Below are 12,604 nucleotides of genomic sequence, written 5' to 3' on the forward strand. Positions count from 1 at the left end.
AAGAAATTATTTTGATAATTTAAAAATAAAAATCTGCATTCTTAAATTTGATAACTGAGTATTTTAGGTCAATAGACATCAAGGTAAAGAGAAGGAAATAACTTCTGCATTAGCAATGAATGAATTTTCTCTTCCAAAATGCCAATGCAAAAACTTCCTCAGAAAGTGTGAATGTGAAAACACTGCTACATTCTTTTCTGTTCTTGCAAGAAGAAAGTCATAAAACTCTTTCGCTCTAATTTTAAGGATGGTATCATTTTCAACATCGACTTGTGGGGACCTGTACCACTTGATAACCGATTCCTGGTCTTCGAATCTACCAGGATTAAACCACCATATATTGTCTTTTATAGAACCAAAATCCAACTCAGAAAATCGTTTCATCAGCTTTTCTTTTGGTGTACCAATGTCACAAACAGACTCGAACCTCTCCCCACAAAGCGGAGTCACCAACACATTATGAAAGCCATGAGCAAGATGACAAGTAGATATAGCCCTGGCGTATGGAGATGTGATAGCAAGATCGATGTCGAGTTGTTTAATTTTTGTCTTGGCATTAATGGCTTGTTGCTTCCCCTCCTCACTTAGGCCAGCATCAACGAGGGTAGGTGACTTGATATCAACAGCTTGTCCATGTGAGTAAGCACAATGAGCCTTATTGAACATAGATTGAGCATGACGTATAAAATGTACTTGACGTCTATTCGAAGACATATTTACGAAAGATTTGAAGGTTGCAATACCGTGGAATAAAAACTAAAAGTGGGGCTTCTTGACTAATACACAGGTAACCCAAAACAGCTTGATCACGTGATAAAACCTAAGTACTAAATTGCATTCATACGTGTCGGAGAAATGTCGAAAGAAATTACTTCTGCGTTATCAATATGTAGTTCTTCTCTTCCAAAATGCCAGTGCAAAAATTTATTCAAAAATAATAAGTGAGAGAAAATAGCAATGTTTTTCTCGTGCCTCGAAAGAAGAAATTGAAAAAACTCTTGAGCTCGTTCCTTTAGCCTAATTTCTGGTTCTATTCTTGCTTTGGATAGTCCTAACTTTTTCATCTCCAAACATTCAGAAATAACTGCTTGGTGATCTGCAGATTGAGAAGGATTAAACCACTATATATCGTCTTTTACATGACTCCAGTCCAGCTTCGACGGAATCTGCTGTTGCAGTTGTTGTTTTGGGGTCCCGTAGTCACAAATAAACTCTACTTTCTCTCCACACAACGGAGTTATTAATACATCTTTAGGCCTGTGAGCCAGGAAACACGTCGATATTGTTCTGGAATATGGCGAGGTGATGGCATGTTGAGCTGTTTGACGGTGTTTCTAGCATCTTTCGCCCGTTTCTGGCCTCGCTCACTCAATCCTGCATCAACAAGGTATCTTGCGGAAATCAATTTAGCTAATCTACTGACCTCAGAACTAAAAACTTCATTGAAAAGGGATTCAGCGTGACGAATAAATTGAACAGAACGGTTTACAGACGCATATCGATCCCCGCCACAGGAAACCCAAACACATTTTTACAAATTCAACACTCGAATTTTGTGAAAAACTTTATTTAAACTATATTAAAGAAATTATGAACATAAAATTGCAAATATATGTACAATTTATCGATGAAAACATTTATAAAATAAATTAATAGCTCAAAGCACACGAGTTTAGCTCTTCACACTGATATTATATTAAAACTATACATTTATATTAAATCTATCCAGAAAAAAGTAGCTGTGGAAATGTGAGTATTTTTAATTTCTTTTAATGTACATACTAGAACTCTTGACTCTGGCTTGTTTCCTTTTTGCCAGACTTCGATGATCCCGTCTTCTTCGGCAGCAAGACTGACTGTATGTTAGGCAAGACACCTCCTTGAGCAATCGTTACACCTTGCAGTAATTTGTTCAATTCTTCGTCATTTCTGATAGCCAACTGCAAATGCCTAGGAATGATTCTGCTTTTCTTGTTGTCTCTAGCAGCATTGCCAGCCAATTCCAAGATTTCTGCACTCAAATACTCCAAAACGGCAGCCATGTAAACTGGAGCTCCTGCAGCTATTCTTTCGCTGTAGTTTCCTTTTCGAAGAAAACGATGAATTCTTCCAACCGGGAACTGAAGTCCTGCTCTACTTGAGCGAGTCTTGCCTTTTGCTTTAGTAACTTTAGCTTTTCCACGACCTGACATTCTAATTCTTTGATATATTCTAGTTCCTTCAAAAATCTTCCGAACTAGTTTTCTGGAATTATACGCACTTTTGAATTTCGCGGGTGCTATTTATACGAAAATCGAGGATCGAAATTAACCAATCACGTTTCAGGATAGCAATAATTTTGACCAATCAGAAACTGTGAAAAAAATTGAGCGGGTTTCCTATAACGTCCGCTGAAGTCCGTGCCACGCCCTTGGGATGAATAGCGATCAAACAATCAAATTAATGTTATTGGCCGTGGAAACTATGCTTTATAAATATTTTTGTCGCTTTTATATCCCTTGAGAATAAATCACTCTAAACGAATGCAGACTATAGCCATTAGCCAAAACATTTTTTTAAAATTTTACTTACAAAAAATCATTGGTTATTAATTCTAGGAGACGATAAACCCTTTTTTATTAGGGGAGGGCATATAATATGTATATAATTGATTTAAGATTTCATGTAATTTGATTATTCTACTGTTGTGTAAATACGTCGGAATACAGCTCAATTTGGAGGGCAAAATAGTACTGAGGTTTCTAATTCTCTGGAGATTGAATTTTTTTTTTGTCGCCCAAATTGAGACGCTAGAGGGTCTATAGCCAAAATTCCTATACATATATATCCGAGTTTTCCCATGGGAGGGGTGTAGCTATTCTCAAATCATTTCCCTCTCCTCTTTCCATGCACATTGATAGGAAAAATACTAAATTTCCTTACCAAAGTAAGTTTTAGGATTTAGGGGTAAATTCTTTTTTTACAATTATTGAATTATTTCATCTATCTTGGTCAAAGACATATCATTATGTATATTTGTAATCCATACACTTCATTTATTTTTTTTACATTTATTTCGAAATAACCTATTTTGACAGTCTGATTATTTGGTATCAATTATTGTTACAAGTACAAAATAAAACTGGCATATTCAGCGGAAGGAAGGAATACCACTGTTACTTTTTGTTGTATTTCTGATTTGCGTCATAGCTTTTTAATAATGCAGCAAATTATTATTGTTCGTTTGACGTCTTTCTTCCATTTCCATTTTCTACACAAGATAAAATAAACCTTTTAAAATACATTCTCATAGCAAACCAGCAATTGATGGTGTAATTCTTCCCCCAAAAAGACATGGCCGATTGCCACCATGTTTGTTGACAAGATATAAGAACAAACCTTTTTTATGTACATCAACTGACATGATGAATATAACATCACATCACCCCCCTTTTAGTTTTATATTTTCTTTAAATAAGATTGCTCTATCCCATGTCTCTTAGATTTTCTTTGTAAAAACATACACGAATTATAAGAATGCTTGTTAACGAGTTGGTATGTGGTATGATGTGCCAACTTATACAGGCAAAGCACGACTAGAAAGAAAATGCATTAAAATTTACTGGTCTAACCTTCTTTCTCTTGTTTGCCACATTATTTAATCAATAACTTTTATGTACAAAGTAGTCAAGTTAATATTATAATATTTATTATATTTGCTATTCTTTTTTGTTTAGAGGAAGCATGGAGAAGAATAATTCATTCCTTTACCTAGCACGGCATGTCTGAAAATCAGACTACTGAGCCGTTTACTGTGGATGAATAAAGTTAATAGACCTTCTCGGCTCAGGCGTAATGTTTTCCTGTTTCAGACCACGTGTCATTCCCTTAAGAATAAAATCCTTTCTTTGAGTTGTATCCATATTCATGTCCTCTCATGCGCAACCGTTAAACAAAGAAATGATACTCAAGGGAATGACACGTGGTCTGAAAACATTACGGAAAAACATTACGCCCGCCTAGCCGACGAGGTCTATTGATTGACTGATTAATGAAAGAGGTATAAGGCAATAATTGATGCTTGTCCCATGCTTTGTTTGAATATTAGATGCTAGCTTTCTGATTACATTTCCAGTTTTAATATTTAGACTATAACTGTTTCATTAAACCTCAGGAATGCTGTTGTGTTATATATCTAGACAAAAAGTCCTTTTCTTTGAGCCTATGCAACAGCCAATAGGCTGATCTAAGTCAGGGCATGGTCATTCAAGAAAAAAGAAAAAAAACCAGGCAACCTACTGAAGATATAATAATGTCCAGGTTTAATGAAACAGCTATTGTTAAAAACTATTTTCAATTAAAACACGATTATTATCATAAACAGTATAATTCTTGAATTTCCAGAGGCAAGATTTGGCAATATACCACCCTCCCCTCCCATCAATTTTTTTTTGGTTCAACCAGACTCGTGCTCTACATTTGATCCTTTGAGCATGGTTGTAATGTTTTCCCATTTCAGAAAACATCAAACCCAATGTAAATAGGTCTTTTGACACAGTTTAGAAAAAGACACTTGCATTAATTTTAGTTATGTTAATTCCAAGCAAATAGGGATAAAATTCTATTGGCGTTGAATTTGATCTTGCAGATTGTTGCTTTTTTACACCACAACATACTATCACACACTCCATTTCAAGGAAATCAAAATATTAATATTATCATTATTATTATAAATGGTATATAATATATTATTAATATCGATACTAAAAGAGACTAAGAAATATATTCAACATAATTTGCAGGAATGAGTCCCGTTCTACCACTGATTGTCCCTTCTAACCAACCAGGTTCTTTAGATTCACGAACTGCAAAGAAACAAATATCATGTCACCTCTTGTTCCACTACTCTTTCTATGTGGTGTGATTATACCTTCCATCTCTATAACGTTTAAATAGGAGAGTACTAGAACATGCTCTGTCCAATAGGCCATTTCACGGATCCCGTTCCTCAACCTCAGCCTCGTCAGCGTGTAATTATTCTTTAGAATTTGACTACAGTCCGCAGTAATGAAAGGAATTTACACATCAACGAACAATTGAAACACTTAAAAATTTCACAGGTTGTACGCAATTTCTAAAAAATATATTACACGCTGACGAGGCTGAGGTCGAGTAACGGGATCCGTGAAATGGCCTATTGAGCAATTCCGAGTGACAAAGAAATAGACCAAATATTTGTCTTGGTGCAATATTTACCCACATTTTCAGACCAGAAGTCATTCTCTTGACAATAATATTCTTTGTTTGGGTTGTATCCATATCTATGTGTCTTCTCATGCGCGACAGTTAAACAAAGAAACCATACTCTAGGAAATAACATGTGGTGTGAAACGGGAAAACATTGCACCAAGAAGATATTGGTTCTTTGCTCAGATTACACAAGTTATACAAACCATTGGTTATGACTGCTCCTGCATCAAACGACAGCTCAGAACTATTCTCAGCAACACACGGGTACAGACTTCGAGCTTTCCTGTTACAGAATATTTACACACATTTGTTTAGTGGTTGCCTTAAATCTATAAATAAATAGCATAGCTTTTCCAGGAACATGAAACACGATGGAGATGGGAGATAATTTTAAGAACTTTCAAATAAAAAGCACAAAATATCTGTTGAAAAATCCATTACCTTGGAGTTCGGGGAGGGACCATGTTTGGTGGTTCTGCTGGTGGTGGCGACTGCGGCAATGGCGGTGGGGAAGTCCTTGGCAGTCTTGCGTCCCTGAATATCCCATCAAAGTTTCTACTGTCTCTTTTTCCAGGATTGTCATTTCTGTGAAATGAAGAGAAATTCGAATGAGCCTTATTCAAATTTCAGGCAATGACACTTAAGTTTCCAATCTCAGATATATCTGCAAAAATTACTGCCCACTAAGGTATTATTCCTACACACCAACCCTTTAAATTTCCAACAAAAATTAATACGACAATTCCAGAGTATACATTGCTCAGAAACTTCCTTCCATCCTAACTCTATTAGGAAGAACTATGGCATGTTCTATGGAGCAAATGGTTTACAATCTTCATTACAATAATAATCAATGATCCCTAAGGGCAGCCAATGTTTTATGATTAGAGTGCAAACAATATAATCCTGAAACTTTAGTAATACTAAATAGCACAATTTCATGCAAATTCCATTGTTTTCTATTGTTTAATTAGCACTATTTTGTACTATTTAGTAATTAGTGTTTCACGGATTAAATGTTTGCACTCTATCTTATGGTCAGTAATTATGCTATTTTCTCGATTATTTTGATTTTTTACACATCAACAAGTTTAAAGAAGTCACAAATAAGGCCCTATTTATATGAAGAAAAGTTATCTCGACCTCTTTTGCAGAGCATTTACATAGAGTTTTTCTTCTCCAGTAACTGAAAACTTGGGTCTCAAGGACACAGAGATGTCGAATTTTTCTCAAGGCCAGGTTACATATCTGCATGTACATGCATTTCACGGTTGAGCTGTCTTTCTCCAAGTATGAGAGTTAAGAGTAGATGTCAGCAAAAATCAAACAAAATCGAAATTTTCTGGCAACAGTCAAAAAATCGATTTCGCTTATATTCAAGTATAAGGTAGACATATAGCCAAAACAAATCGTGGTATACTTCGTTTTTAGAAATATGGCTTTATTTCCGAGAAAAACGAGGAAAACAAATTTGTGCATAATTGACCCTCTGAGAGAGCCAAAATATCATTCAACTTCGAGTGCCTCGCGTGCCTTGACAAAAATATGTATGGACTTGAGTATTGAAAAACTTTTTTTAACATTGTCTTGTCTTTAAATCTGTGAAATTTTATTATTTTCCAATAAATCTATGTTGGCGAAAAATTTTTTATTACCAAGTTACTTTGACACCTCATCAAATATAAAGAACTTTCAAAAAATATTTAAACCATGTGCTATATAAAACAAAACGTCGATATTTAGAAATTGAGAAGTTAAAACAATGTTCTAATCGTGAGTAAAGTGATTGTTTTGGGTATTTTGTTCTGCGACGAGTAATGGAGATTTAAAATTGGAGAAATTTCGAAGAAAAAGCGGCCGTTCGGTACGATCAAATAAATTTGAAATATTTCCTTAAAGAGCAAAATATTTAAAAAAAAGCAAACTACTAGCTTGAAATACTATAAAACTACATAGTTTGAAAAGATGGATTAATAAAATTAAAATTATCCACAATAAAGGAGCATTTTTCCAGAGTCAAGTGCCTTTACTAACAACAACAGCGTTGCGTTACCCAAAGTTCGTGAACGCGCGGCATTCTAAAAGAAGTGGGTGTGGCCTTTGATGCTACCGCGTCACACCTTTACATGTCACGTTCGTATTTACAAAGACGAATTCTACTGAAAATATCCTTATACGTTCTAGCTTCTTTAGAAGTAGGCTTTATTGGACCATAAAGGATATTAATATACAGTCATTATCAATCATTACGCTTTAAGAAAATAAAATATGAAAGTAAAATCCGCATATCGCTGGCTGATAAACGATTTTTAGAACAGTCACCATTAAACGTATTCGTAAAGTATAGCAATTTTCTCCAACTTTAAACCCTTATTACTCGTCGCAGATCAAAATACCCAAAACAATCACTTTACTCACGATTAGAACATTGTTTTAACTTCTCAATTTCTAAATATCGACGTTTTATTTTATATAGCACATGGTTTAAATATTTTTTGAAAGTTCTTTATATTTGATGACGTGCCAAAGTAACTTGGTAATAAAAAATTTTTCGCCAACATAAATTTATTGGAAAATAATAAAATTTAACAGATTTAAAGCCAAGACAATGTTAAAAAAAGTTTTTCAACAATCAAGTCCATACACATTTTTGCAAAGGCACGCGAGGCACTCGAAGTTGGATGATATTTTGGCTCTCTCAGAGGGTCAATTATGCATAAATTGGTTTTCCTCGTTTTTCTCGGAAATAAAGCGATATTTTGGCAAATGAAGTATACCACGGGTTATATCGCATCAAGGTCTTCCTAATGCTAAAATATGAGAAAATTCGATTTTTCGACTGTTGCCGGCGTATGTTCGATTTTTGCTGACATCCTCTCTTAAGTGTTTATATGAGGAAAAGTCATCTTGCCTTGTCTTGCCTCCCTGGATTACCCCACTAGCCAAGATAAGATGTCTTGCCCCCAAATTGTCGTTAAATTCTATGCGTAAATAGTAGTTTTAATTTTCCAAAGAAATGTATGAAAAATTAACTTGCCCAGGACAACCCTGGGGGGTAGAGCAGGGCTGTCTCGGGTCTCTGAGACAACTACTTTCCATTAAATTTGGCCTAAGAGTTAATTTTTTATCTTTTTTATCATACATTATGAAATAATAATAATATAATAACAACTTTATTCTTATATAGCACCATTTCCATTTCTGTCCAATGGTGCTTTGAATAACAGTTATAAATATCGCACTCTGATTGGTTGGGAGTGTGTGCTTTATGAGAGCATACAGCATCCATCTTCACTATCAATAATTGCATCACTCCTATCCAAAATAACGGCTTTTGTAGGTGGCATTTTGGAAAAGAAATAAAAAAACTTGGCTGCTGTGCTGTGTAAAGTTCTAAATCACTTGGATATTGTTGGAACACTAACTTATACTTCGAACTAACAATCCTCTCAAGTTTTAACCAATACCTGCACACACCCTCACTCATTTTCTTCATTATGTCTTGTTTACATAATATTTATAAATCAAACTCTAACCCAAACAGAGACATTGAACAGGAGGTATTTTCACATTTCCTACTTACAAACAGCTACATTAGTTTTGTAAGAGTTTTATGGTAAGATTAATAATAATTTATATTAACATCAAAAATGATTTTTTTTGGAGCACTAAAAAGGCTGGTTCAAAGGAATTTATCAATCGAATAAAATAGAGATGTGCTCTTCAAGTAAATCTGAAAACAGAAACTTGGAAAGGTTTAAGTAAATAGCATTATTCGTATTTCATGACTTTTTGTGGGTAAAATTGAATGAAAAAAATGTTGAAACGTTTTAAATGAATTTCATTTAAATGAACTTACGCTGAAAACATTTGAACCATGACAGAAACATGTCGGGAAGGTTTTGACTTTGGCTCATCATTCTGTGGATTTTCGTACTCAGCACTGAAGTAACCAGAATATTGCATATTTAAACAATGACAGAAAAAAAGTTTAAGAGAGATGAGATAAAATGAAAGGAAAAACGAAGAAGTAGAAGAATAGGAAAACTGAAAATACATTCTCAATTCAAGATATTCAAATGCGGTAAAATATGTTTTCAAAAGTCCTTAATAGTGACAACTTGGAAAAAAGATTTAAAACTCATTTCAGTAAATCCACATTTGAAGAATTCATATAAAGTAATATGGCTCTTGGTAAATATATTAATTCTCTCAGCGGTGACAGCAAGGACGTTCAAACTGTGAAAACTTCAAGTTTTTTCAAGTTATTATTTCCTACACTTTAAGCTGTCCAAACCCTCTAAGATGAAGGCGTTGAGTAACTCATTTACATGCAGTTTGATTTACATGCAATATGCATTTCAATAAAGGGACAAAAAATTGAAGTGTTCCAAGTTCGAGTGTCCTCAATGTAATATAAGTTTAATATATTTCTTAGTTTAGATGGATTATTATTACTTACTTAAAGGATTATTATTAATGTAAATAAATTTTTAACAATTTTTGGTTATTTTCTTAACTTTATGGTTTTTGTTAAATTAGATAATATATAATTTAAAGTGATTAAGTTTTTGTAACATGTTAGTTTATTAAACTTTTTATGGCTAATGATTGACAAGTACAGCAGTGGTGTAGCTCAACGAAGTCAAAATGAAAGCATGTGAAGGCACCTCTGGTGCACAGCTCTAACCAGTTGAAATTAGTAACGATTGGTTTGATAGTAAATTATTGGGGCCCATCTAGCAGTTACATGCAAATGGTTAGCATGTCCACTTCATAACTGTCATTTGTATCTAGGCATGGACACTATACATCAAAACATGTTTTAACTGGCTCCTGAAACTTGTATTCTTGTTGACTAAAAATGTTAACATTTTTTATGCTGATGCTTTAGCTGACAAACACACAAGTTTTAGGAGCCAGTTAGAACATGTTTTGATGTCTGGTGTTCATGCCTTGATGCAAACAATGATACTATAAGCAAGCAAACCAGCAGCAACAGCATTCATAAAAGGATGGATGACTAGCTTGCAATCACTCTAAAGATAATCAAATGAAGGCTGGGCACCATGTTAGTTCCATGAAAGAAATGATGAGATTAATACTTACACTAAATCATCTTTCTTTGGAGGAATTGATGGCTTTTCTGCAATAAGAATTTTTTTAAATGTGTTATGACTATGCAATAAATAATCAAAAAATATAATAATCAGTTTTAGATTTTATTGACCTATTTTGTCTTTCTTTTGATTGACTGGTGAAGATCTTCCTTTGTCTCCTGTAGCAGTCTGTAAACTTCCTAATGAGGAAAAAATATTGCCATCATGTACTCTGTATTATTATCATAAATATATTATTAACATTATTGTGTATTATCATCATCATGTATCACCATCATGTATCATCATCATGTGTCATCATCATGGATCACCATCATGGATCATCACCATGTATCATCATCATGTATCATCATCATGTATCATCATCACATATCATCATGTATCATCATCATGCATCATCATCATGTATCATCATCATGTATCATCATCATGTATCATCATCATGTACCATCATCATGTATCATCATCATGTATCATCATGTATCATCATCATGTCTCATCATCATGTATCATCATCATGTATCATCATCACGTATCATCATCATGCATCATCATCATGTATCATCATCATGTATCATCATCATGTATCATCATCATGTATCATCATGTATCATCATCATGTATCATCATCATGCATCATCATCACATATCATCATCATGTATCATCATCATGTACCATCATCATGTATCACCATCATGTATCACCATCATCATGTATCACCATCATGTATCATCATGTATCATCATCATGTTTCATCATCATGTATCATCATCATGTATCACCATCATGTATCATAAACACTATTATGCATCAACATCATTAACAATGAATAAAACAATGGAATAAGGTGGTAACTGAATAGAATTGTTCTATTGTTTACAATCAAAGGTCCTTTTGGCCCATTTGAACAAGTGCTACCATCATCATGTATTATCATTATCATCATTATCCCGTATCATCATCATGTATCATCATCATCATGTATCATCATCATCATGTATCATCATCATGTATCATCATCATGTATCATCATCATGTATCATCATCATGTATCATCATCATGTATTATCATCATCATGTATCATGGATCATCATCATGGATCATCATCACGGATCATCATCACGTATCATCACATATCATTATCATGTATCACACTCATGGATCATCATCATGGATCATCATCATGGATCATCATCATAGATCATCATCATAGATCATCATCATAGATCATCATCATGGATCATCATCATGGATCACCTTCATGGATCGTCATCATGATCACCTTCATGGATCACCTTCATGGATCGTCATCATGGATCATCATCATGGATCATCATCATGGATCACCTTCATGGATCGTCATCATGGATCACCTTCATGGATCACCTTCATGGATCGTGATCATGGATCATCATCATGGATCATCATCATGGATCATCATCATGGATCATCATGGATCATCATCATCATGTATCATCATGGATCATCATGGATCATCATCATGGATCATCATCATGGATCATCATCATGGATCATCATGGATCATCATGGATCATCATGATGTATCATCATGATGTATCATCATCATCATGTATCATCAACATGTATCATCGTCATGTATCATCATGAATCATCATCGTCATCATGTATCACCTTCATGTATCATTATCATTATTATCATCATGTTACCTGATGATCCTGATTTTGAGCTTGAATCATCTTCATCTGAATCTACAAACATTCAAAATATCATTTCAGTAAGATAAAAACCTGTTAGTGTTTTTTACTTAACACCACTAACATAGCTATCATTTCCTGACTGTTTGATTACTAACCTGTAGATGGTACTTGTTTCCGTCTTGGCACATAGGGTGGCCTATTTGGTGGTCGTGGTGCAGGATATGCTTTAGCAGAAGCAGGTGGCTTCCCATCAATGCAATTACTATCAGGGTCATCATTTGTACTTCTTTTGCCCATTGGTTTCTTAGGCGGTAAGATTGGCTTTTCAACTGCATTTTGGTTTGAATTCTGCGAGTTCTGGATATTATTTATTTCTTCTTCCTTGGGTACATCAAATAGCTGAGTAGCAAAAGACAAAAAAAAAAGGAATTGGTCTACTGAGCTTTAGCTGTTGTATCACAGCGTGTGACAAATACAACAAAGCTACAATCTTCTGCAAAAATAATGTGCCACTTTCCCCCCTTTCCCCCTAGCAATGTTGGTCAAGGAAGTTTTCTACACTGTGAAGCGGTT

At 34.4% G+C, this 12,604-nt stretch overlaps 3 protein-coding genes across 4 annotated transcripts in view; all 3 read right to left on the bottom strand.

Moving 5' to 3' along the window:
* Positions 1-78: 78 nt before the first annotated feature.
* LOC116296245 (uncharacterized) lies at positions 79-714 on the bottom strand. Its single transcript, XM_031704241.1, has one exon. The coding sequence runs from the start codon at positions 712-714 to the stop codon at positions 79-81; it is 636 nt and encodes a 211-aa protein (XP_031560101.1).
* Positions 715-1,624: 910 nt separating this feature from the next.
* Positions 1,625-2,238, bottom strand: LOC116296238 (histone H2A-like). The gene has a single exon (XM_031704232.1). The coding sequence runs from the start codon at positions 2,190-2,192 to the stop codon at positions 1,782-1,784; it is 411 nt and encodes a 136-aa protein (XP_031560092.1). The 5' UTR covers positions 2,193-2,238; the 3' UTR covers positions 1,625-1,781.
* Positions 2,239-3,666: 1,428 nt separating this feature from the next.
* Positions 3,667-12,604, bottom strand: part of LOC116296252 (rho GTPase-activating protein 26) — a 28,817-nt gene continuing 19,879 nt past the window's right edge. Inside the window, exons 21-28 of one of the 2 annotated variants that reach the window (XM_089040402.1) lie at positions 12,187-12,430; positions 12,041-12,082; positions 10,460-10,528; positions 10,339-10,375; positions 9,089-9,172; positions 5,671-5,814; positions 5,433-5,512; positions 3,667-4,844 (exon numbers count right to left, since the gene is read on the bottom strand). In XM_089040402.1, coding sequence (XP_088896528.1) covers positions 4,753-4,844; positions 5,433-5,512; positions 5,671-5,814; positions 9,089-9,172; positions 10,339-10,375; positions 10,460-10,528; positions 12,041-12,082; positions 12,187-12,430 — 792 coding nt within the window. In that variant the 3' untranslated portion in view covers positions 3,667-4,752. The remainder of the gene's footprint in view (positions 4,845-5,432; positions 5,513-5,670; positions 5,815-9,088; positions 9,173-10,338; positions 10,376-10,459; positions 10,529-12,040; positions 12,083-12,186; positions 12,431-12,604) is intronic. The other variant, XM_089040403.1, reaches the window with a different exon arrangement.

The sequence above is a fragment of the Actinia tenebrosa genome, unplaced genomic scaffold (assembly GCF_029948245.1).
Source record: "Actinia tenebrosa isolate PJP-AT-01 unplaced genomic scaffold, QUT_ActTen_1.0 PGA_scaffold7__59_contigs__length_16204524, whole genome shotgun sequence".
NCBI lineage: Eukaryota > Metazoa > Cnidaria > Anthozoa > Actiniaria > Actiniidae > Actinia > Actinia tenebrosa.